We start from the raw sequence: 27,366 nt of genomic DNA, 5'->3' as shown, positions 1-27,366 counted from the left end.
TGTCAAAGTAAACAAAGTACAAAATTTTTTCGCTAATATCTTAATGTTGTGGTAATCATTGGTGTTATTTTTAAATACAGTAGATAAAAGATGAGCTGTCAGAAGTATGATTTTTTTTAAGTTGATGGTATCTCTTTAGTGCCAAAAGATTACTACAGTAGTTTCAGTGGAGAAAAATAAGTACATAGTTTCTCAACGCTATTATGATTTGCATATGAGATTACTTTCTTACAAAGACCAACAATCCCAGGATTTTATCTTGTGTTAATTGCTCAGTTAGAACTTCCAAGAGCCTTAACCATTCTGAGGATGGGGAGTAGAAAGATCCTAAAGTTATGCCTATACAAGGCTAATGCCAGGAGAGATGCTGTGGGGAGCGCCGGGCTACCAGGATTTGTTACATCTTGGAAATGGTGTAGCCAGTACATATATGGGCAAGTACACCTCTACCCCGATATAATGTGGTCCTCAGGAGACAAAAAATCTCACCACGTTATAGGTGAGACCACGTTATATCAAACTTGCTTTGGCCCCCCCGTTCCTTGTTCCCTGACCGCCCCCTCCAGAGATCCCTGTCCCTAATCACCCCCAGGACCACCCAACCTCCCTGTTCTCTGACTGCCCCGCCCCCGATCCACAGCCCCCGCCCCCTGACAGCACTCACCGGCAGCAGTGGGAAGCAGAGCAATGCAGCCCCAGCCCACTCCACTCTGACACCTCCCAACTGCAGTGCTCCGCTTCCCGCCGCCAGTGAATGCGGGGCAGTTGGGGAAAGGATGTCCCCTATCATAGAATCATAGAATATCAGGGTTGGAAGGGACCCCAGAAGGTCATCTAGTCCAACCCCCTGCTCAAAGCAGGACCAAGTCCCAGTTAAATCATCCTAGCCAGGGCTTTGTCAAGCCTGACCTTAAAAACCTCTAAGGAAGGAGATTCTACCACCTCCCTAGGTAACGTATTCCAGTGTTTCACCACCCTCTTAGTGAAAAAGTTTTTCCTAATATCCAATCTAAACCTCCCCCATTGCAACTTGAGACCATTACTCCTCGTTCTGTCATCTGCTACCATTGAGAACAGTCTAGAGCCATCCTCTTTGAAACCCCCTTTCAGGTAGTTGAAAGCAGCTATCAAATCCCCCCTCATTCTTCTCTTCTGCAGACTAAACAATCCCAGCTCCCTCAGCCTCTCCTCATAAGTCATGTGCTCTAGACCCCTAATCATTTTTGTTGCCCTTCGCTGTACTCTTTCCAATTTATCCACATCCTTCTTGTAGTGTGGGGCCCAAAACTGGACACAGTACTCCAGATGAGGCCTCACCAGTGTCGAATAGAGGGGAACGATCACGTCCCTCGATCTGCTCGCTATGCCCCTACTTATACATCCCAAAATGCCATTGGCCTTCTTGGCAACAAGGGCACACTGCTGACTCATATCCAGCTTCTCGTCCACTGTCACCCCTAGGTCCTTTTCCGCAGAACTGCTGCCGAGCCATTCGGTCCCTAGTCTGTAGCGGTGCATTGGATTCTTCCATCCTAAGTGCAGGACCCTGCACTTATCCTTATTGAACCTCATTAGATTTCTTTTGGCCCAATCCTCCAATTTGTCTAGGTCCTTCTGTATCCTATCCCTCCCCTCCAGCGTATCTACCACTCCTCCCAGTTTAGTATCATCCGCAAATTTGCTGAGAGTGCAATCCACACCATCCTCCAGATCATTTATGAAGATATTGAACAAAACGGGCCCCAGGACCGACCCCTGGGGCACTCCACTTGACACCGGCTGCCAACTAGACATGGAGCCATTGAACACTACCCTGTACTCACCTGCGGCAGGAAGCAGAGCAACGCGGCCCCAACCCGCTCCGCTTTCCTTGCCCCGGCCCCAGCCATGTCGCTGGGGAGGGGGGGGTTGGGGAAAGGTCCTGCACTCACTGGCAGCGGGAAGCGGAGCGCCGCGGCTGGGAGCTGGCGGAGTGGAGCAGTCTGGAGCCGGGCTGCTCCACTTCCGCCACTGCCGGTGAGTGTGTGGGGGATCCCTTCCCCCAAGCCCTCTCCCCTGAGTGACATGGCTGGGGCCGGGGCGAGAGAAGCAGAATGGGCTGCTCCCAGCCCCCCCTGCTAATCCCCTGGGCCACTCTGGGACTGCGGGGCCCCCAAAAGTGCCCCCAAACATGCCCCTGGTCACCCCCAAGACGCTCTGCCCCTTATCCAACCCCTTGGCCCCGGCCCAGCACCCTTAACACACTGCTCAAAGCAGAGTGTCGGAGCTTTATCGCTTTGTATGCGAACCCGAATTATATCGGGGTAGAGCTGTACATAGATTTGGTAGGTGGGCCACATCCACACATGCTGTCTCTTCAGCCCATCTAGCCTTGCTGCCAGCAGCACTGACTACCTATCCCACCTGGCTTTCCTTCCCCTCCCCATAAGGGACTCGCATAGAGACTGTTGTAATTGTGACATGAGTATTAAAGCCTGTTGGTGACTGTCTGTTCTGTAAAGCTCCTGGACAGTATTATTTATTATTTGTATTACTGTAGCCCTTAGGAGCCCAAGTTCTGGATTAGGACCCCATTGTATTAGGCACTGTACAAACAGAACAAACTCTTTGCCACCTCAAGGAGTTCACAGCCATCTCATGTCTTATATGAAGTCACACATTCTGTTGAGATGGTTGCTGCCAGTAGGTTGCTCCAAATGCCAATTCAAATTAAAAAGTTTGTTTTGAGAAAAATTAAAATTTTAAATTTAAAATACCTTTAGTTTGACATATATAGGGTTTCGCCATGTATTTAGATTGAGAAATGTTTTTTTTCCCTATCCATTTCAGAAGGCTTTTCATTAGTTCAGTGAGCACCACTTTCTTTTGAGGCCTTAGGCAAAACTTTATTGCAACATAAGAAATGTCATAGACTAGAGATCTGTGGTTCCTCTCATCCAGTATCGTGTCTCCAACATCCTGGACAATGCCAGATGATCGTGAAGAAGGTGTAAAACCCCCTTGTTGCCCCTTATTTTACAATGTTAAAACCTGGGTGAGGGGATATTGTTTGTTTTGTTTTGTGACTGCAGCTGGTGATCATCTCTAGCACTGCAGCATGGTGAGTGGCATTGCTTATAATTGTTCCCTAGCTAGTGTATTTCCTAGCTAACTTCAGAAGTGTATGTTGTCTTAAACAGTATCAAAATGGAAAAACCACTGTGACATATTGAGGAGGTGTTGATTTTCACCAATAATACAGGTACAATTTAATAATAAAAGGGACTTTGACCCAAAAAAACCACCATAAAGAATGATCACATTGTTTCTAAGACTGGTATACAGTCAAATCAGCTTCTTAAACTATTTAAATACTTTTAATTAATAAAGTATATTTTTTCAAAAAAGCTAAAATAAGTATAAAGGTACAAAATGAACTTTAATTACCATTAGCAAGGAGTGATTAATAGTATAGAATATTTTGCATTTGTTTATAAAGTAAAGTTTCATATTAGGCAAGATAAAACAGTATATTATCTACTTTGACAGTTGTTTCCAAATGACAAATTAGGCATATGGTTCTGAATTCTATAATGAGCTTGTTTCCATATGAAGTATCTCACTTGTGTCTTTTATAAAACATTTAACTAGTTCTTAGGTACACCGCTATTGATCTCTTAAAAACAGGAGATTTTAAACTCTTAAACTGAAATTTGATGCAACTATAAACAACTTACTCTCAGACCTGGCCGCATGCATTTTCCACTGATGTCCATTTTGATCATGTGTCAAGCACTCTTTCTATTTATAACTTCTTCACTTGTAAAACTCTTTCCATCCTTTGTTCTGGAGAGAGATGATGATTTGCTTTTTTTACCTCTCAACTGGACTACAGCACTGCAATATGCTTGGTCATGAAGGCTTCAGCTCTTCGGAAACGCCAATTAATATAGAACACTCCAGCATTTCCTCTCGGCAACATTGGCTACTGTGAGCAAATCACACTTGTCCTCTGATTTGTACATTGCCTTCCATAGAATATCAAATCAAATTCATAGTCCTCAGTCCTTATCTTCAAGGTGCTCCATGGGTCCACCATATCTAAAAGATCATCTAAAGCTTCCAAGATGAAGACTGGTCAACAACTGTGACCCTCTGGAAAATGGAACCTTCTACAATAAGGGGAAAGCTCGTCTGCATGGGAGATAGAACTTTCTTGGGGGCTGTTCCAAGACTGTGGAATGAACTCCTACAGGAGCCAGGGACCATCACGAACCTCACCACTTTCTGCTCCATGTGCAAGGCATGTTTCTTTGACCCTGCCTTCTCTAATATAAACACATAGCAACATGTATATTTAAAAAAACTACTAAAATAAAACAAAGCGCTGCATATTCTTCTCCCCCTAGGGAGAGGATGAGAGAACAAACAATATGTGACAGATGTTAGTCATTAGCTTAATGCAGTATTGGAAGGTGCTCAGATACAATGACATAGAATAGAATAGTTTCATCTCTTATAAATGAATTGATGAAAATCATTTTTTTTCATTTCTGCACTTATTTTTGTTCTGAAAATAGAGACTGTCTCCCCACAATTCATAACACCTCTTTGAACAGCTTTCACTGCCTAATACCCTGTTTCAACTCTAGCTAATATTTGCCAATAGACTGATACTTAAGGCCCCAGTCCTGCAAACATTGAGTTCATTGAGACTGCTCCCATGAGTAAAGTTGCACACATTCTTGAGTGTTTGCAGCATCAGGTCCTCCATTCATATAATTTTTAAACAAATTCCATGATTTAATAAGGAAAAAAATTGTTTTATCTGAGCCATAAATGGTTCTTGATAGAAAAGAACTAGTTTCAGAATTTGGAGTAAAATTTTCAAAAGAATCTATGTGATTTAGGAGCTTAAGTTACTTTAAAGTAACTTAATACTTTTATTTCCATATAATAAAATTGCAGTAGAATTATAGGCTCTTATGTTTGTAGTACACACTATGTTTCTGTACTGTACATTTCCATTAACACTACCTTAATTTCAATAGATTAGAGAGACACATATACCTTACTTGGTGCAGATCAGCACTGTAGCTAAACTTAATTCTTGGGGGAGTCTGTTTCTAAAGGTTATTATTCAGTGCTATGTTTGGACACTATATTAGGTCACCATTCATTCCCAAAGCTGAGGGAGAGAGTTTCAAAATCTAAATTATGTTTCCACCTGACCTAGAAGAGTGAGGGGTTGGAAATATTAATACATCTCTCATACCTTTTAACAAAGAATTGTCATGGGGGTATTAGTTTATACACTGTGTGGAGATTAGCAGGAAAGACAGCTAATGATTTTGTGGACCAAAAAGAATTGTGTACTAACAATGTACCTTAATTTAATAGCATTAACCTTGGCAAAAGAAGTTTTTTGAAACTTTACCCTTAAGCTGTTGTCTTTCAGGTTTCCTATCACACATTCTGCTTTCACAAAAAGTACTATTTTGTAGTTTTTAAACACACTTAACTCTCACTAGCATAGTGCTTGGACATGTGCCAATTCCACCTTGGAATTTCAACTGATAAAGAGGGTAGCAAACAAGTAGGTGCATATTTATTATAAATCCAGGGATAGGCTTTGTCATCTTAGATAAGATGAGATAGGTATTGTTTATATGTTGTCTTCTAGCTTATAAGGAGAAATCTGAGCAGAGGAACAACGTGCCTTTTCTGTTGTAGATTTAGTCTTTAAAAGGTTATTATAAACACTCACTTTTCAGCCGTAGTTTTCAGAGCAACACGAGATTTTGACTTCACAGGCATATAGATAAATGTGGACTACTGAAAGCATTTTGTTGTTACTTAGTTTTAAGTTAAATTTTAAAAATAAATGATTTCAGGAAATCTATTATGTACTTTTTAAATCCATCTTTAATATGTAAATTGAAAGTACAAAACTAATTAGAAATAGATACTATGGGCTGATCCTCCTTTGTTTCTTCTTGAAAAGCCATGGATGCTGACGTGACAACAAAAAGTTTTGCTTTTGACTTTCAAATAAGCATATATGACTGTTTTATACATCAGTCATCATACATGAAGCCTAAGCATTTAAACTTCTGAAGCACAGACCTTGGGAGTACTTAAATTGTCTACCTGCAGCCAAATGATAAAATTCAGTGCAATTGCATGAGTCCTGAAAAGATTGTTTTTAAGTTAGCTCATACTTAGCTCATATTACTGGCATTTTATGAAATGTGTCTTGGAATAGAAACAAGGAATGTTACCTCTTTAACTGTAAAATACTTTGTGTCACATATGCAGTAAGCATGAAACACGCAGTGGACTAATGGGACTTGTTATTGATGATGCTGAAAGCTAAATAACCATTAGTATTAAATCTCATGAATAGACTCTTGTCTTTCATCTTACCTCTTCAGCAGGATAAAAGACACAGAGGCTATTTAGATGTCATAAGAATAGTTCTGTTGAAATCCCTGTGGACTTCCAAAAAAATCTCTCTTCATGTTGCTTAGTGTTTTGTTGTATTCAAAGAAAAGCCAATATGCTAGTGGTGAAAGAAGAATAAAACATAGAAATCCAGCACATTGTGTGGTTTTAGGCTTTATAAAGATGCGGTAGTTGAGCTGAAGTGTATTTTTTGTTTTCTGTAGAGCTATTTTTTTTTCAGAAGAAGAAAAAAATTATACAGTAAAAGAATAAGATGTTAGTTTGAGAAATTTGAGATTAACAAACAGCCTTGTAACAATATAAAAACATACACGATGATTGAATGCATAAATGTAAATGTTTGTATTCTACTTTTTTTGTGTGTGTGTTTCAGACTAATTTATGAGTTTGTTACAAATCTAGTGTTTTGCTGGAGCTGAAGGTTCCCAAACCAGTCCAGATGAATTAGCTGAAAATTGTTTTTATCTGAATGTGAAATTGATTTGAAAGACAATAATATTAACCTAAAAATGAAGCTTGCTGAATAGCTAACCAGCAATTTTATCAATAACTAATAACAAATGATATAGAAAAGTATGTTGTGCTAAAACATTACAGTGGATATTAGCATGCTATCTGGTTTCATGAAAATTAGAGTTTAATTCAAAACATGTATAAAACTGGAAAACAATCTTTTTTTTCAAAGACAGCTGTTATTTCCTATCCCAAATGGTTCTTTTAAAGGGAAATTTGCACTTGAATCACAGTATGTCTCTTTGAGATACTGTGGACCATAATTTTATTTTGAGTAAATATTGCCAGGTTACTTTGCCAAGTTCAGGTAGATGCTGCATGTTCTAAGCAACATATGGTTGTGAATAAGGGAAAGAAACTTGTAACAGGAAGGTGATAAGATTTTGAGTCTGAAAAGCGATACAGTATTTAAATTTAAAAATTTTGCAAATTACCCTATTGTCGCTAATAATAGGGAATAAAATCAGAGGGAGATGATTTCTGTTTCTTGGGTAAACCATAATTATCTCCACATTATTTCACTGATAATCTTTTTGCCAATGAAAAGGAAAATTGTGTTTGCTGGTTGATTAGTGTTTTGCTACTATACTCGATATCAGGAGCAGAACATTGAACACCGAGGTCAGAGTTCAGCTTGGCAGAGAACCATTCAGCTTTGCTTTGGAATTTTTACTGTCTGCAAGAACAATAACTAAATTACAAGTGACTTCTGGGAAACTTTAATTCAAATATGCATTATCAATTTTGTGTTGAATTGTTAGTAATTAATTATACAAGTTTATTTTTTGTTTGTAGGAACCAGAATTGGAAGACTCTGCTGTTAATACAACATTGTTGGTGCACTTCTTTGGAAGAGCAGGAAAGGAGAAGCTTTGCTATTCTGAGTTTTACAGGTAGTGTACAAATACTAGTTGTCATTCATTGCTAGTAGTCATTCTTATAAGTTCCAAGTTTGAGTAGTGATGAGTTTGTTCCTGTTTGGTAAAAACTCATATCAGTCAATGCACATCAATCTGAAGAAAAATGAGGGCTTTTCTATGCAGCACAGCAAAGCATGATTTGTAAAGTGCATTAAGAAGCTGCACTCTAATTGCACTGTGTAAACCTTGTAGGCCCGCTCTAAAAGGTACCTAGTTCGCATACAAACTAGGTACTTTTTAGAGCACACCAGCAGGATCTACATGGACAGTTAGAGCATTACATGATCCAGTACTTTCCAAATCACCCCCCTCCAGTGCACTTTGTTAGCGCTTTGTAGACAAGCCCTGAGAAATTTTGCCTTCCACTGCCACAGTAGCTCTCCCTACTCTCCAGAATAATTTAAATAGTACATTTAAATAGTATGTTTTGTCCCAAAGAATTAGAAGGAGCTTTACAAACTTTACATATACAGGAATCATGTCACCAATTGAAATGTTCTTGCAGTGAAACCATGCAGCTGCCTAACAGTGACTCATCACAGTATACAATTTTAGGACAGGTAGCAAAGAACTCCGTATCCATTTGAAACTGCAATGGAATATTGTGAAACATTACTCTCTAAAATGTGTGGCTTCATTTCTTTCAATGTGCAAAATATTTTATTCTCTTATGTCCCAAAGAATCTCTTTACCATTCTTATACTGAAAGCCAGAAATTAATGAAAAAAGCTGTAAGAATAATATAGGTCAATCATTCTGTTTATAAAGCACTAGCACAAAATAAGGATTGTAATTATTTAACTAGAGACTCCATTACTTATTGCTATGATGTGCCATTGTTACTAATTGTGTGTGTGTGTATGTATGTATGTGGACCCCCTAATCTGTGATGACTGACATACTGGTCATAGCAAGTGTTACAAGGCCAAAACAGTGCTTTCTTTGTATGGGGAATGGGGAGACTCCTCACTTGGGCTGTCAAGTGAAGAGCCTCCATAATTTGATATGTTAATGCCAACAATGTAATGGACTCATCTTTCAATTTTGTAACTTCACCTGTGACCACTACAGATACCCAATATGGGCTGAAACATCATAGTCATGTTGTGATGTCAGAAAGATGCTCAAGTAGATCTTAATGCAGAATCTCTTGTCTTGTCCCGTCTCAACTTGACAGCCCAGCAGCATGTGTGACTGGAAGAAATAATCAGAGTTTAAAACACAAGAAGCTATATTGATGTGTAACAGCAACCCCCAGCACTTCTGAGTTTTAAAGAAATAACCAGTTAAAACCCTCTATTATTGTGGAACATAAATGTCCTGACTTGATACTAACTGCTGAAACCACATTTGCATGTATACTGTTGAGCACCAAGTTTTTACATCACAACAACTTATGTGCTTTCGCACCTAAAGGGGACAAGATTATTTTCACTAATGTTCCATTTCCTTCATAGGTAATTGGTAGTTCATAATCTTCTAAAAGAGTAGCAGCATAAAATGGATAGTCTGATTTATGTCGAGCTGCAATGGAGTCAGTCAGCCCTGAACTTAGTAACAGATGTTGCAGTCAGCAGAGGTTTAGGAAAAGCCAGAACAAAAAAGGGAAGAATGGCATTTCTCCTAACACTAAAAAGTGTTTCTACTTCACTGACTCAGACACATACCAATCTTCAAATAAATAAACAAACTTCTCTCTTTTGAAGCTCTTGACTCAAGAGAATGCTAAATGAGTAAAATAAGTTTAACATGGCTGCAGCTCCTTCTTTATAAATACAGTAGGCCCTCTTAACGAAACAAAGGACAGAGAGCACCAGTAAAAGGTTGTGTTTGCATATATAGTGTAAACTGGAATGCCTCATGTTTTAGATAAAATCCTGCATTGACCCAATGAGGAATGACATTGATAAAACTATGTACCTAGTACATTCAGAAAATGTAGGTTAAAGACCTTTGCCTACCACACAAATAGAGGCCTGTAATCAAAATCAAACTCCCACATCTTGCTCTTAAGCTTTGTGGGATAAGTGTAAGGTTTAATGCAGGTAATTTTTCAACAGTGGCAGTTATTTTTCATAGAGGTGGAATGTGCCTCTTTATCACTGCATATACACTCCATTTAAGTTGCGACATGACAGTGAAGTTTGTTTAACACATAGAAAGGTGAATAAAAGGATCAGTGTCTTTTTAACCTGTGTGGAGATATCACTTTTCACATGATTTTATTTGCAAGTAAATCAAGCACATCATTTCTGGGTTTCTATTGTTCAAGGAAAATGTGATTTCTATCTGATGGCCTCTCACAACATTTTACCTCACACGGGAAGCTATTGTTGGCTGTTTGATCAAAGTGCCATGCTGTTTTTACAAGACATGACTGATGAGCTATACAGACATAGATCATTGTCAAAAAGAAAAAATAATGATGGTAAATGCTTTTATCATTTTCCAAGTTGTTGCTAGAAAGTCTTTTCACCTATCAGTGCAGCACCTAGAAAAAGTAGGAATGATTAGATTTTATTAAGACACATTAAAACCTGTCACACCAGTTATATATAAAATAATCCATGTGCTTTAGATTTCTCAAAAATAAAAGCGGGAATATGGTGGAACCCTGTGTATCTGATCTAATTGGGACCATGGCCAGATCGGATAATTAAAAAATCAGCTAATCTGGAGAATGGGCTCGGACTGTCCACCCCAGGAGTGGCAGGGCTCAGGCTGTCAGCCCGAGCCCTACTGCTCAGTTCGATTAATACAGAGAGCCGGATAATGGAAGCTCAGTAAACAGGTTTCTACTGTACTTTCTTCATAAAATTTCACCCTGTTTACAGGCAGGGGCCTGGATCCAGTACCATTCAGTATTTTCATTAAATGACTTGGATAAAGGAGTGGAGAGCATGCTTATAAAATGTGTGGATCACATCAATCTGGGAGGGGTTGTAGCACTTTGGAGGCCAGGATTAGAATTCAAAATGATCTTGACAAATTGGAAAAATGGTCTGAAATCAACAAGATAAAATTCAATAAAGATAAGTGTAAAGTACTACTCTTAGAAAAGAAAAATCAACTGCACAACTACAAAATGGGCCATAACTGGCTGGGTAGTACCAGCTGTACTGCAGAAAAGGATCTGGGTGTTATAGTAGATCACGAGTTGAATATGACTCTACAATGTGATGCAGTTGCAAAAAAGGCTAATCGTAGTACTTGTATCATAAGGGTAGTTTATACTTGTTCAGAATATTTCTCTGAGGATTTCAAAGTCCTTTTTATAGGCAGAGGTATTATCCTTCTTTTACAAGTAAGGAAACCAAAACACGAAAAGGCTACACAATAATTGTCCAGGGTGTGACAGTGACTTAGTGACGGAAATGGGAATAGAACTCAGGTCTGACCCTATCTAGCTAGGTGCTTATATGGCCTCATCATGGTAGAACCAGAGCACTCCCAAGTATTTAATAATAGAGAAAACTATAACAATGTATCTCTCTTCCTTTCTTCCTTTCTTCCTTCCTTCTCAACCAGTAGGAGGAATGGCTTGATTTTTTCTAGGGAGTTGTTTGTAAGTGTGAGTGAGTGGCTGTGGTTGTACCAAGAACCTGTTGTGGAAAAGCTAGTCAAAGAAGAGAGTTTTGCATTTAACTCTGAAACTGGTGAGTTCCATGATCATTCATACACCTGTAGTAGGAGTGAGTTCAATAGTGCAGCTCCAGCTGCTGTGAAAAAGTGAAAATTCTGTGTCCAGTCCTCATGAGACTCCCTTTATTCATTGATATTTTCATGAGTCAGGTAGAACTCAGCTGTTGTGGATGGTCAAGGTTGCAAAGGGAGAGGTGATCTCGCTGGTAGCTCAGGCCAGTCCCATAAAGCAGTGTTTCCCAACTTTGGGACGCCACTTGTTCAGGGAAAGCCCCTGGCGGACCTGGCCGGTTTGTTTCCCTGCCGCATCTGCAGGTTCGGCCGATCGCAGCTCCTACTGGCTGCAGTTCGCTGTGCCTGGCCTATGGGGGCTGCGGGAAGTGGCGCGGGCCAAGGGATGTACAAGTTTGGGAAACACTGCCATAAAGCATAGAGATCTTTGAATGTTAGCAATTCCTGAACTGGACTCAGTGTTCTATAGGGAGTCAGTGCAGAGTGGAACACCAAGGTGATGTGTCCATGGCAACCTTTGCTGCTAGGTTAAGTGGGCAGCAGCCTTTGTATCAGTTGGTCCTTTTTCAGATGAGACTTCAGGAGTCTTTTAACTGCTAGACAGTGCTGCCTTATAATGTCAGGGTGCTGTACAAACATTCTGAAGTACAGAAACAAAATTATAAGAAAGAAAACTTTCCCTAATTTTTCCTTTGTGTTTCATTTTGCTACTTTGTTTACCATAAGGAAAGTACAAAGCTAGCATTGTATTTTAAAATCCCAGGTTGGTGAGTGAATCTCTGAAGCCCTGAGGTTCTACTAGTTTCACTTTACTTTCACTTCCATTTAAAAATGAGTTACCAATGATTTTTAGGCACTGTATCTTTCTATGTGGGTGACGAGTACCTTGCAAAATCAGCCCCAATCTTGACTGGGGATTCTGGATGCTACCATATCATAAATAATTAATAACGAATTTGGCTGTTCTTAAACATATGCATTTTGAAGACTATGGAGAACAGGCTAGGTGAAATAAAGTAGTGTCTTCTCCCTGCCTCCTTCCCTCTTGTAAATTATTGATTTCTCTTATACGTTTTTTTAAACTCTGGCCTTGATTCTGATTACTTTTACATCATTGTAACAAATTTCCTTAACTGCAGTAGATTAATCTGGATTTACACTGAGTATCTGAGGTCAGAATTTTGCCCTCTATTCCTATGATGAAATCCTGGCCCTACTGAAGTCAATGGCAAAGCTTCCATTGATTTCAGTAGAGCTAGGATTTCACACCTAAACTTTATTTTGTCCCTTCCTAATGTTTTCTCAAAACTAAGCACTGTTTAGGGAATCTGAACTCTCTTTAGTTGTGAATCATTATTTTGAACAAATGCAAGCAGATACTAGCAGGTACATAGAAAAACACCCACAATCAAGTGTTTTAGTCATATAAATGTGATCAAGCTACCAAGATTTCCTTCCTAGCTAGATACTTCTCAAAAAGTGTTACTAAAAATAAAAAAAAACTCATTAGGATTTTTAACTCACATCTGGTAATAAAAATGCCCTGATGTGATGAGTCATATGCTGGTAACTCAAAATATGGGGAAAGATCACATCTGAATTTTAAATTGCATTGTTCAGCTGCTGCTCTGAGAAATATTTGGTACTGCATGAAATCTTCCCACTCCAGCATGCCAAGAACAAACCTACTAGCATGAAATGCAATACTTACTGAATTCCTTACATCTAAATAGATAATCCACCCCATCTCAGTGGGGGGTGGGGGATGGTTGGCCCCGCAGCAGGAAGAATGCTCTGACCCCAAAGGGAGGTGGAGGGGAGAGAGCCCTTGAGATACAGTTTTATATAACAAATTATTGTAATAATTCATAGACCTTTACTCTCTTTTTACCAATTCAGCTTACGATTAAAGTAAATTTATATGCCCAGGTCACAACCACATGTCCAGCTCCCGTGCGTCAGGAGGGATGCTGCCACTGCCAGAGGGAGGGGAGCACATGCCCGAAAATGTCAGGCTCCCCCTTCTCCTCAGATTCACTGCGTCTTGTTGGCTAGCTGAGAGTAGAGTGGGAGTTGATTGGCCCCTGTGCTCCCCCAACAATTTAAATTTTTCCCTGGGCTGCAGGAGCCCCTTGCCTCTTTGTCTACCCTGCCCTCCCTCTCTTTAGTTGTAGATAGCAAGCTGTATTTCCAGGATACTGTGGACCTGACTGATTGCCTGTGTTTCGGGATAAGAAAATAATTTTTTCCCGTTGGGCAAAATTGATGGAGGTCTGATAGATTTTTTGCCCTCCTCACAGCAAATTGTGGAATCCCAGCTGGGGTAAAGAAGTATAGGCTTTGGAGGTCTAATTTTAAAAGCTATTATAGGAATGTATAGTTTGTCACAACTTGCAGCCTGTGTTTAGTGCAGGTAAGAGCTAAAAGGGCCAGCTCCCAGAGATAAATGAGACCCAGGATTTTTGCTGGTGAATCTCGTGCCTCTGGGGAGAAGGGGAGACCTGAAGTCTTCGCAGACTGAGGTCCCCACTTGGATGCTCTCTATTCCCCCTCACGGGTGGGAGAGCTAGAGGACTCAGAACAAGCTGAGTCCTGGGGTCTACCCCAGGTCATTGCTTATATGGTGGGAGACCTCTAACTCCACACTGGATCCAGTTAAATGACTGATATGTGAGATGGGGTGGGCATATACCACCCCTACCCAGTGTTATGTTAATGAAGTTATAGCCTACTGCTTAAAATCCATTCCATTGTCTGTCTTTCTTTCACCTGCGTGTCCTGAGCAATGAAGCATTATTCATGCACCCTCTTGCTTATGCAGCACTAATTATGTGGAGGAAAATACAAGAGAGAGCTTATGTTGCAAAGGCAATCTTGACATATCCCCCTACAGACAACACAGAGCTCCAAGCTGCTAATTGTCCAAGTGATCTCATTAAAGAACTAAAGATAGCTGCACTGACTAAAAGGCCTTAGATTCAGGGGAAAGAATTCAAATACAATGAGGCCATGCAAACACTGATAAGCAAAGGAGTCTCTACCAGTATTTGCTGTACAGACACTTTCTTTGCTACTCTATTCTCCAAGTAATTACTTTGTCCTAGTATAAATGTACTTTATTTCAGCCTCTCTGTAGTTATTGCAACTCAATAAAACCAAGTTCTTGTTAGAACCTGTGGACATTGAGAAGAAAGCACAGGGAGAGACAAATCATAAATGGCACTGTTGAGAATAAGTGCCCTTTTATCTTAGATTTCCAATAAAAATGTAACCACTTAGGATGTGGGCAACAGAAATAAAATGACAATTAACAAAATAGGAAAGAAAAGATATTTGGAAATACTATTAAGTGCGTGACAGCTCCCCAGATTCCTAGATTTTAAGGCCAGAAATGAATACCCCCACCCCACCATGATTATCTCATCCAAAATAAGGAACCTCAAAGCCACTCTTACATTTACAGTTGTAGTTTCTATTGCTGTCAATTGTAGCCTGTTTCATGGATCTTTTATGGGGGAAATAATCTCCTAAATCCCTTAATGTCACGCCTTCCTACATCAGATTGTGCTCTTGTTTTTTGTCGTTACCTTCCCAAATAGCTGTGATATCATATTTTCAGCACTGTTTTCATGCCAATCATATTCCATCGTAATCCATTTTCTAATGAATATTTACCTGATTTACCAAGCCTCTGATAACCTCTGAGACCTTTAATTACCATTCCTCTGTGCTGTCCTGTATTGATGGTTTTAAGTTTCTTTCTTCTATCACCTTTTCATGATCAGGAATCTTGTGACTTGACTGTTAGGGATTTTAGGAATGCATCCGATGTAGTGAGCTGTAGCTCACGAAAGCTTATGCTCAAATAAATTTGTTAGTCTCTAAGGTGCCACAAGTTCTCCTTTTCTTTTTGTGAATACAGACTAGCACGGCTGCTACTCTGAAACCTGTTAGGGTATAGTATCTTTAGCCATTTTCCAATTCTCTCATTCCTCAATTTTTAACATTAAATTGCATAAACCACATATTAGTCCATAACCTATATTTACCAGGTCAGTCCCTTTGCATTCAATTGTCTTGTTACTGGCTGGTCATCAAAGGTTCACATAATCTTTATATATGCATACACACTTCGTTGCCTATTCTTGTCTCCGGGTAATTGTGTTCACTAGTGTAACACTGACTGCAACATCCATGAATGTACATAGACTTAGAGAGCACCCTAGTGGTATAATTACTGAAACACAGCATTGAAACATTTACATGCACAGTTAAAACTGTATTTTTGACATATTAAACAGTTAGCGTGATTGTAATATTTGTAGGTGGGTAGTTACATAGATTTTAAAATGTTACTATTTCTTCTACTGAGTTGAGTACGGTTTCAGAGAAGCAGCCGTGTTAGTCTGTATCCGCAAAAAGAAAAGGAGTACTTGTGGCACCTTAGAGACTAACAAATTTATTTTATTAGTCTCTAAAGTGCCACAAGTCCTCCTTTTCTTTTTGAGTTGAGTAACTAGTTTAGTATTAATAGTACTAACTTATGATTATTTTATGTACTTCACTGTATTTCTTTACATTTAGATTTATGGAAAATTTACAAACAGAGGTGCAAGAAATGGAATTCATACAGTTTTCAAAGGGTCTGAACTTCATGAGAAAAGAGGACTTTGCAGAATGGTTATTGTATTTCACTGATGAAGAAAACAATGAAATTTACTGGCAAAATGTGAGAGAGAGAATCCAAGCAGGAGAGGTTGGTACATAGAATATATTATTTTTGTTTTGCTTTCTTATTTTAAGTTCAAGTGCAAGTTTCTAATTAGATAACCACATTTTTGGTATATACTTATTTTCAAATAGAGGAGTTCTTGCAACCTTTCAGATTTAATTTTGCTATCCATAAACATGATGATCATTTGACAACTAGAAAACAGAATTATTAAAGGTGATTACCACAGTAATGTCTAAATACTAGAACTCTAAGGAAATAGACCTACTTGTTTCTGAATTTATTATCTAACCTAATTTGAATTTTTTGGTACTCTAGAATATCAGCTTGGACGAATTCAAGACATTTTGCCAGTTTACAAATCGCTTAGAAGACTTTTCTATTGCCATGCAAATGTTTACTGTAGCTAATCGTCCTGTTAAATTGGGTAAGTAGTAGAAAACTTAGTATATTTACCTTTAAATAACAGGAAGAAAGTATACTGCATAGGGATTGTGTGAATAAGTTACCTCAAACATCAGGATTCCAAAAACTGTAGTATTAAAATTCTATAACAAATTAATTTAACTTGCACGAGGAACAGTAGCATTTATAACCACAAGTTGATAGGATTTCTAAATTCTGATGTGTGCTGTAATATACTATTCACAGAATCACCCACAAGAGTTTGAATTTATTTAGTGATACCTAAGTGTATCTGTGACCGGGGTCAGGGCTGCGGGAGGGGAGGCGAGGCACACTGAGGATACTCAATTAGGGCAAAGTGCAAAGAATGGGGCAAACAATCCCCAAAGCTGGTGAATATTCCAGTATTTAGATTTGCTAAGGTAGCACAAAACAGCTTCTATATCTTACAGGTTACTCAGAAGCCAAAACAAAGTTCCCTTAAAAGTAACCTAGCCTTTGGGCTCCCTCCCAGACAGCCAAGTTAAATATGAAAGTTCTGCCAATCCCAAAGGATCGGACACACTACCTCCCAAGTTAATGAATATTCCAGATCTTACCCAAATACACGCTACAGCCAATTCTTATTAATTAATCTAAAATGTATTAAAAAGAAAAGAGAGTGAGTATTGGTTAAAAGATCAGTATACACACAGACATGAGTACAGTTCTGAGATCAGTTTCATTGTAGAGATGGTGAGCTTTGGAGTTACAAAGAGTTCTTAGAATTAGTCCATAGATTCAGTCCAATGTTCATATCCAGGTGATCCAGGTGAGACAGGAGAGCTCAGTTTTAGAACTTAAACTTCCCCTGCCTAAAGCACCAAGCAGATCTGAGATAAAAAGGATCAGGACCCAAGGGTTTTTTTATACAGTTCCAGGCCTTCTCTTGACAGCTCCGAGTTCTTAGGTAAATAATAGTCATCCAGACTCTGAAGTAGACCTATTTCCTAAGCATCACCAGTAATTAGCTACACAGATTAACATAAGGAAAAAAGAAAAGCAGTACTTGTGGCACCTTAGAGACTAACAAATTTATTAGAGCATAAGCTTTCGTGAGCTACAGCTCACTTCATCGGATGCCTTTGGTGGAAAAAACAGAGGAGAGATTTATATACACACACAGAGAACATGAAACAATGGGTTTATCATACACACTGTAAGGAGAGTGATCACTTAAGATAAGCCATCACCAGCAGCAGGGGGGGAAAGGAGGAAAACCTTTCATGGTGACAAGCAAGGTAGGCTAATTCCAGCAGTTAACAAGAATATCAGAGGAACAGTGGGGGGTGGGGTGGGGGGGAGAAATAACATGGGGAAATAGTTTTACTTTGTGTAATGACTCATCCATTCCCAGTCTCTATTCAAGCCTAAGTTAATTGTATCCAGTTTGCAAATTAATTCCAATTCAGCAGTCTCTCGTTGGAGTCTGTTTTTGAAGCTTTTTTGTTGAAGGATGGCCACTCTTAAGTCTGTAATCGAGTGACCAGAGAGATTGAAGTGTTCTCCAACTGGTTTTTGAATGTTATAATTCCTCAAGGGCTTCTTTTCCATGGGTCCAGATGAATTCCACCATGATTTCAACAATTTCCATCCCACCATCAACCTCAGCCTGGACCAGTCCACACAAGAGATCCACTTCCTGGACACTACGGTGCTAATAAGCGATGGTCACATAAACATCACCCTATATCGGAAACCTACTGACCGCTATTCCTACCTACATGCCTCTAGCTTTCATCCAGATCATACCACTCGATCCATTGTCTACAGCCAAGCTCTACGATATAACCGCCTTTGCTCCAACCCCTCAGACAGAGACAAACACCTACAAGATCTCTATCATGCATTCCTACAACTACAATACCCACCTGCTGAAGTGAAGAAACAGATTGACAGAGCCAGAAGAGTACCCAGAAGTCACCTACTACAGGACAGGCCCAACAAAGAAAATAACAGAACGCCACTAGCCATCACCTTCAGCCCCCAACTAAAACCTGTCCAACGCATCATCAAGGATCTACAACCTATCCTGAAGGATGCCCCATCACTCTCACAGATCTTGGGAGACAGGCCAGTCCTTGCTTACAGACAGCCCCCCAATCTGAAGCAAATACTCACCAGCAACCACACACCAAACAACAGAACCACTAACCCAGGAACCTATCCTTGCAACAAAGCCCGTTGCCAACTCTGTCCACATATCTATTCAGGGGATACCATCATAGGGCCTAATCACATCAGCCACACTATCAGAGGCTCCTTCACCTGCGCATCTACCAATGTGATATATGCCATCATGTGCCAGCAATGCCCCTCTGCCATGTACATTGGCCAAACTGGACAGTCTCTACGTAAAAGAATGAATGGACACAAATCAGACATCAAGAATTATAACATTCAAAAACCAGTTGGAGAACACTTCAATCTCTCTGGTCACTCGATTACAGACCTAAGAGTGGCTATCCTTCAACAAAAAAGCTTCAAAAACAGACTCCAACGAGAGACTGCTGAATTGGAATTAATTTGCAAACTGGATACGATTAACTTAGGCTTGAATAGAGACTGGGAATGGATGAGTCATTACACAAAGTAAAACTATTTCCCCATGTTGTTTCACCCCCCCCACCCCACCCCCCACTGTTCCTCTGATATTCTTGTTAACTGCTGGAATTAGCCTACCTTGCTTGTCACCATGAAAGGTTTTCCTCCTTTCCCCCCCCCGCTGCTGGTGATGGCTTATCTTAAGTGATCGCTCTCCTTACAGTGTGTATGATAAACCCATTGTTTCATGTTCTCTGTGTGTGTATATAAATCTCTCCTCTGTTTTTTCCACCAAATGCATCTGATGAAGTGAGCTGTAGCTCACGAAAGCTTATGCTCTAATAAATTTGTTAGTCTCTAAGGTGCCACAAGTACTGCTTTTCTTTTTGCGAATACAGACTAACATGGCTGCTACTCTGAAAGCTAACATAAGGAAGTTACCTGTTTTCCACCATTTGCAGGTGATTTGCTGTATACTTCAAAGAGAAATCAAGACAGTGATATCACCATATTTACAGTTCATTTAAATGTTAAGATCTCCTTTTGATCTCTGAATTAACAGAATACAGCATAGACATGAACTGTTCAATTACAATAGTTAACTTCTGACAATATATATGTTAACCAGAGCCAGATTAACTCTCCTGTGGGCCTGGGGCTATTAAATTTTGTGGGGTCCCTGTATACAAGTCTTTTTCCTGGGAAGGAGTTTGGGTGCAGGAGGGGGATTCTGATCTGGAGCAGGGGGTTGACAGTCTCTACGTAAAAGAATAAATGGAACAAATCAGACGTCAAGAATCATAACATTCAAAAACCAGTCGGAGAACACTTCAATCTCTCCGGTCACTCGATTACAGACCTGAGGGTGGCTATCCTTCAACAAAAAAACTTCAAAAACAGATTCCAGCAAGAGACTGCTGAATTGGAATTAATTTGCAAACTGGATACAATTAACTTAGGCTTGAATAGAGACTGGGAGTGGATGAGTCATTACACAAAGTAAAACTATTTCCCCATGTTATTTCTCCCCTCCACCCTGCCCCCCACTGTTCCTAGACATTCTTGTTAACTGCTGGAAATGGTCCACCTAGCTTGTCACCATGGAAGGTTTTCCTCCTTCCCCCCCTCCTGCTGGTGATGGCTCATCTTAAGTGGTTTCCGAGTAGCAGCCCTGTTAGTCTGTATTCGCAAAAAATAAAAGGAGTACTTGTGGCACCTTAGAGACTAACAAATTTATTTGAGCATAAGCTTTCGTGAGCTACAGCTCACTTCATCGGATGCTGCCACAAGTACTCCTTTTCTTTTTTTCATCTTAAGTGATCACTCTCCTTACAGTGTGTATGATAAAACCCATTGTTTCATGTTCTCTGTGTGGGTATATAAATCTCCCCACTGTATTTTCCACCGAATGCATCCGATGAAGTGAGCTGTAGCTCACGAAAGCTTATGCTCAAATAAATTTGTTAGTCTCTAAGGTGCCACAAGTACTCCTTTTCTTTAAACCAACTCGTTTGTGTCACAGAACTAAGTCATGAGTAGCCCTTCCTTTAATGTGCTTTCAAACTAGCTGGGTTTATCTCAGGGTTACCAACAGCATTCATTTGTGAAGATGGGGCCTCAATTTTACTATGTGGACCTCCTAGTAGGAGCAGTGTGCTATACATGGAAGGAGCTCCCCATAAAAATACATAAAACTACTATTTCTTCATTATTATTCTCCAAATCCCTCCTTAAAACATGATGATGCCTATAAAACATTTGATCTAGGCAGTTTGTGTGCTGTGATTGCTGCTTATTGTGTTAAGCATAATCATTTCTATGTTATCTTGTCCTTGTTAGAGAGCTTATTCCTTCACTCTCCCACTTCCCTGGTCCTTCTCACATGAACAGAGAGCAACAATACCCAAAGTCCGAAGGTGCAAACAATTCAATGTTTATTGGGGTGAACTTCCAGCAAGCTTAAATCCAAGTTCCTTTTTCCTTATTTTCGAATCCCAACTTACTTCCTGTTTGCCCCTAATTTATATAGTAATAATCTTAGCTATACTTTAACCAATCATTCTACTGAAATTTACCTAACCAATCCTAACATACTGTAACATGATTAGCTAACCAATTATATCCCACCACCTTAATTAGTTTACACCCAGCAAAATTAATTATATAGCAGACAGAAACAATCACAGAACCAGACAGAGACCATGCAGAAAAATAATAGCAAAGTGGGAACTATAATGACAAAACAATACAGAAGTGAGGATTCCACAACTACATCTATAAAGACATAAAGGTTTCCCAGTTGTCTATTGATAAGTGAATTCTTACCAGACAGAAAACTATCAAACTAAATTTTCTTTTACATCTTCTAGGCTCTTCCCTTTCTCTGGAGGTGATAGATCGGATCACCTTCCTAACAGCCCCAGATTGACTAGGTTGGAATGTGAGGATGTGACCATTCACTTCCCAGCTTATGGCTGCCTCTAGTGCTTAGCCAAAGGCATTGGCCTAAGAACAGGGCCTCAGACTGTCACAGTGAGAGAAGGCCCTTACACAGATTCTTTCTTGTATACCTCTATTACTAGCTAAATGATAAACATATACCTAAATTCTTAAAGTATAGGCCTCTACAGGCAGACCTGAATATCTATATCCTAACAGTCCTCCACATTCCTCCTCCCCCACCCCCAATATTTTTTGTAGTTGTTTGTTGTTTCTTATGTACTAAGACCATAAGTTATTTGGGGCAGGATTTGCTTTTTTTATGATGTGTATACAGCCTGTAGCACAGTAGGGTGTTGGGCCCTGGCCAGGATCTCGAGACAGTTCCACAATACACATAAATAATAATAAAAATATGAAAAGAGGATGGCAAAAGATAGAGGGGGAAATGGAGGCCCACAATGGTATGGTGGCTGCTGCTTCCACAAATTCCATTAAACGTTCCTCTCTTCCCCTCATTCAAGAAAGGGCAGACCAGTTCCTAAAGCCTTCTTCAAAAAACGACCAAAAAGCGCATAAACCTGTGTGCTATAAAGTGCTATGCACTTTCTAGGTGCTGATAGTTATTGGCTGTTTAAAAAAAAAAATAGCTGAGAGGGTTGTCAATTGAAGTAAAGTGTGTCTTTGAAACAAATGCCATACAGTCAAAGATTTTAATAAGGAATTATTTAGCATTAGACTGATTCCAAATAAAATGTTAGTATTTTTATAAGACCTTTGAGGGGTAAGTGCTTGCAATCTACATACACAGGTGTAAGCCCAAAGTACTTAATTCTTTTAACGTGCAGCTATTTTCAGCAAATATTAATGATTACCATTTGTTCTTGTTGCTTCAGAAGAAATAATATATTTTAAAAGCTCATACTACAAGCTGCAAAGATTGCATTGAAATGCAAAGCAAGCTCAAGAGCATGTGGATTGAGGTCTTCTAATATAATTTACTAGTTCACACATCCCAAGTACCATAGGTTAGGATACCCAGAAGACATCATAAATTAGTACAGAATCCCACTATTTATGTGTGTTTAGTTTTTCTTCGTGTCTCTGTAATGTGTAATTAACATTAACATTATTATGTTTTTACTAGCTGAGTTCAAGAGAGCTGTAAAAGTGGCAACAGGACAGGAGCTCTCAGACAATGTTTTGGACACAGTCTTCAAGATCTTTGATTTAGATGGAGACAATTGCCTCAGCCATGGAGAGTTTCTGGGAGTATTAAAGAACAGGATGTATCGAGGCTTACGGGTAACAAAACTAGAGTTGTCTAAAATCTGCAATGAAAGTATTTAACTGTCTTTAAATTACACAAAAAATATTAACATTGGGAATTTTTAATTCTACTGTGTTAACATTTGAAGAAGTGAAGGCAAAACTAGTGGATAGGGAAAAAACATTAAAAACTGATGATTCCTACTACTACTAAGTACTGAAGAAAAACTACCCTATTACCTAGCATTTATATTGCTCCTAAACATTCAAATGCTTCTGAAGGATCTGGAATTCAGTGTCTGATAATGTCTTTCGGACATGAACTGAGGAACTCTCTGAAGCAGGCATCTCCGAGAAGAAACTCTCACTGAGTTTGTAATAAGTGTATCTGCACACCAGTCATGCTGAGCATGCTTCCCCTTTTGTATCACTTCCCCCAGGTTAACATCCTGGGATACATCGGCATTTTATGCAGCAAATTGATTTCTCTTATTAGGGTCTATAATCTGAATTTATAATTCTAAATGGAGTATCTCTTATAGGATAAGTATTAGCTCATTGGTGGTATAGAAGAGAAACTGGGAATTTCTAACAGCCATAATGTGAGGAAGAGCAGATATTTGGTAAACTGGCCTCTCAATGGTATTCTTGTTTTATTTGGGGGGATGTAAACTTGTTCAGCATTTATTTTAATTCTTTATTAAAACGGTTTGTAGTTAAAGGTGAACATGAACCAGAATGCCAGATCTGAACTCCCTGATCAATAGAAAAGTTTGAATCCAGACTGGAACTGCAGTTTTGGCTTAATACTAATTATAATGAAATTTTCCACCAAGAGAAAAAAGACTTTCACCAGCCAATCAAGATTAGCTGCCTACCTGTCTGAGAAACACAGGCTGTACAGCAAAATAATAGGATTTCAGCATATTGAGGAATCCTGAATGCTGATTGGCTGGTGTGGATGTAATGATGTGTTAATTATGATACTCAGTATTATCCATATGAACTGTGGAAGCAGTAGCATTATGGTGCTGCTGTGCCTTTGTGTGTTGAACAGCCATTATATAGGAAAGGTATTTTATATGTAAAGATGGAACAAAACTATGTAACTTTGTTGTTATTCTTGATAACAGATACCACAACAGCAAGGTGTACAAGGATACTGGAAATGTGTGAAAAGAGAAAGTATTAAAGGAGCAAAAGAAGTCTGGAAGCAAACTGGGAAAAGCCCTTTCTAAATAAGTTACTTGTTCTTTTATTACTATAAATGTCAGAGGTTGGGGTTTTCACGTATTTTTGTTTATATGCTGGCTAAATCATGTGTAAATTGTTATACAATCTAAATATTTAATTAATCGAATTTCTAATACAATAATTTTACAGTATTTATCAGTGTAATCAGGTTTGCCTGTGGAACTGTTATGACATCTAGCTTCCACACAAAAGTATACTCATTCCAGGAAATGCTAAAGTTTACAAAAATAGACATCAGCAGAATTCTTGTGTGGGGACTGGCCCTGCTCTCTAGCATATAGGGTATCTGAGTTTTAGTACTGGTCACTTGCTGAATGTGCTGCAGAAATAGCATTTACAACCTGAGAATTGAAGACCAGTAATACAGCAATATAGCCCAACCCAAAATGTACCTACCAAGTTTCCTTTATAGGGACTGTGGGTTACAAAGGCACAGACTACTTGCACAATCCCTAGGAGATGCAAGATTTTGGTATCAAAAAGGAAAACTTGACTCTATTGTTTTGTACGTCATCACTATTATGAACTGCCCATAATCCATATGAATGTACTTTTGTTTGCTGCCTTGGTAATAGGATTAACATATCTCAATCAAAACTGGAAATTTAAGACTGTTTACAAAGGCTTTGAAAATTGTAAATGCTTTGTGAAAGTGAATAGGCTCCTTAAGACTTCCTCAGCAAACAGAATAAATTCGAAAATTGAAGTAAAGACCTTTGTCATTTTTTAAGATTGTGCTCAGTATAGTTTGCAGTCGTCTTAATCATCTTGCTTTAGTCACAACTTCGTGGTTCAGTGTTTAACAAACCAAACACTACATTTGTCCATCTCTGTCCTACAATTATTTTTATCGGGTTTTTTAATCTTAACAAAGGTGTCATAGTGAGCCTACATTATCTCAGGAGCAAGGTTACCAAGGCAGCGTCATGTAAGTACAGAGATAACTAAAAATTAAAGTATTTATTACCCCAGAATACAAACAACATATAATGAGATACAAGCCCTTAAATAGTGACAGAAGGAACAGGTTAATGTGTATGTGTACGCATACATAGTTGTGTAATATATTTTTGGATGTTTCCTTTGGCTCTGAGACAAGATTAGCCTTCCTGCCCGATCCACTGAAGGCTGGAAAGTATATAAAGGCTGTTTATAAAGGCTCTAGGCTTCTCACCCCATTTCTTAGCTTGTCCTGACCAGAGTAGAAAGTTTAGCCTTTCAAAATGGCTGCCTTTTTTCTACTAACACTTCCCAGCTTGTCTTGTGAGCATCTCTTAGACAAGGCAGACTGTGAACAAATACCTGCCCTCATTTTAAACATGACTGTCCACCAGTCTCCACGTAGTTTTCTCTTCACTGCATTTGAGCTCTTCAGGGTGGCTTGGAAGCTCCTTTCCTTCCCAGGGCCTTACAAAGGAGTTAGATGCCAGGACCACCCTGAGATGGAGAACACCAAGGACCCCTAATATGAGATCATCAAGATCATCACTACTCACCCTAGAAGAGGAAATAGACCAATACTTAAAGAAATCATTGCTCAGTGATGGAGCCCTCCCAGCCTCTCCCACACTGTTATTTCTTAAGCATGCTAACTTAGACTCTAGGGAGAAAACAATAATGCCACCTGTCAGCTACCAGTATCCTGCATTACTGTGTCATGCTTCTGACTATGGCATGGTTAAAGAGATAACACTTGTACTCCTATTGTCTATGGACATGAAGAGGTCATGCAGCAGAGCAGCATCATACCCATCTTGCATAGCCTTTCTTAAGAATCAGATACCAATGATGACTCTTGTTCTGCCTCCAGGAAGCTACAGGGCTGAAACGAAACACTCTGAAATGTCTTAGTTCCTTTCTCAGAAACTGAACCCACAGAGTTGTGATGGACAACAAGAAGATTCTAAATTCTAAAGATTTTAAATATTTGGGAGATGCTCAGATATTGTGATGATGGGGGGGCCATAATTACCTGAGTGCTAACAGGACAAAGCTAAGGCAATGTTTTGACAGCAGCCAAAAATACAAAATAAATAAACCATGTGAAGATTTCTCCTTATAACCACAGGAAGTTCCAGCCCACCAGGCTCCCAAAGCACCCCTCCTAGGACATTGAAAACAGAGCCAGGAAAAACAGGACATAACCAAACAGGCCCATGTTTCCCCAAGATACTTTCTCCCATATTACAAAGGAGAAGAGCATTCCCCCAACTACACCTCTGTTCAAGTTCTGGCTTCAGTGCAGGAAGCCTTTGGATTTGCTATATTTATTTATTTATAATTTTAGCCCATAAAAGTTGCAGTTTGGGGGATTAAGGTTACTCGCTTTCATTTTTATCCTGTGATTTGTTAACAATTTTTTCAATATTCTATTTTAATTTTTTGTGTGTGTGGCTTCTTTTGTTTACTAAACGTGTTACTTTTTTATGAGTATGTTATGAAAAATAAATTGGTCAAGCTCTGCCATCTCTAGAAGTTTAATGCCTTGTTTGTATTGGGGTGTATGCAATCGGCAATGTCAGGTCTTGGCAGCAAGTTAGTAAAAAGTGAGATTTCAAATTTGAGTCATTTTTAGCAGTTTCTAAGAAGTTACATATAAAGTTAAAGTTCAGAGAAAAATGAGAGCTGTAGCATCTTTATTTCCTACAGATGAATACTGTACATTTTTAATAAGAAATGGGATAATCAACCAGGAATAAAAATCCATCTGATGAAAATGTTTTCATAGACCTGACCCTGCAAGTACTTGATGGGTATGTCTGCAAAGCATTTTGGAGCAAATCTCCCAGCCCGTGTTGACAGACTCAGTTTAGTAGGGCTCATGCTAGTGCTCTAAAAATAGCTGTATGTACAGTAGTTTGAAATTGTAGTTTGGGATGGAGGTTGGGCTCTGGAGCCTGAGCTGCAACTTCAAAGTGCTGTCTATACAGCTATTTTTAGAGCACGAGCATGAACCCTGCTCACATGAGTCTGTCAACTCGGGCTTGCAAGCGAGGCTTGCTCCAAAATGCTGTGTAGATATACCCACAGAGAACTCCCATTGAAGTCAAAGGAGGCCTATGCATGAGGGCTTGAAGTTTTGGGCTTGGTGTTTAATTGTTTTTAAATCTATTTTTAATTTGCCTTCACTAATAGATTTTTAAACAATCTTGA

At 39.2% G+C, this 27,366-nt stretch overlaps 1 protein-coding gene across 3 annotated transcripts in view; it reads left to right on the top strand.

Annotated features, from left to right (window-relative positions):
- The window catches only part of MICU2 (mitochondrial calcium uptake 2), a 270,237-nt gene extending 245,318 nt beyond the window's left edge, over positions 1-24,919 (top strand). For all 3 annotated transcript variants that reach the window (XM_038387100.2, XM_043504291.1, XM_043504292.1), the window contains exons 8-12: positions 7,753-7,850; positions 16,116-16,287; positions 16,582-16,690; positions 22,838-22,995; positions 24,093-24,919. In XM_038387100.2, coding sequence (XP_038243028.1) covers positions 7,753-7,850; positions 16,116-16,287; positions 16,582-16,690; positions 22,838-22,995; positions 24,093-24,197 — 642 coding nt within the window. In that variant the 3' untranslated portion in view covers positions 24,198-24,919. The remainder of the gene's footprint in view (positions 1-7,752; positions 7,851-16,115; positions 16,288-16,581; positions 16,691-22,837; positions 22,996-24,092) is intronic.
- Positions 24,920-27,366: the final 2,447 nt, after the last annotated feature.

This window comes from Dermochelys coriacea, chromosome 1 (genome assembly GCF_009764565.3).
Source record: "Dermochelys coriacea isolate rDerCor1 chromosome 1, rDerCor1.pri.v4, whole genome shotgun sequence".
Lineage (NCBI taxonomy): Eukaryota > Metazoa > Chordata > Testudines > Dermochelyidae > Dermochelys > Dermochelys coriacea.
Note: the sequence above shows the minus strand (reverse complement) of the source record. Positions and strands in the feature narration are given on the sequence as shown.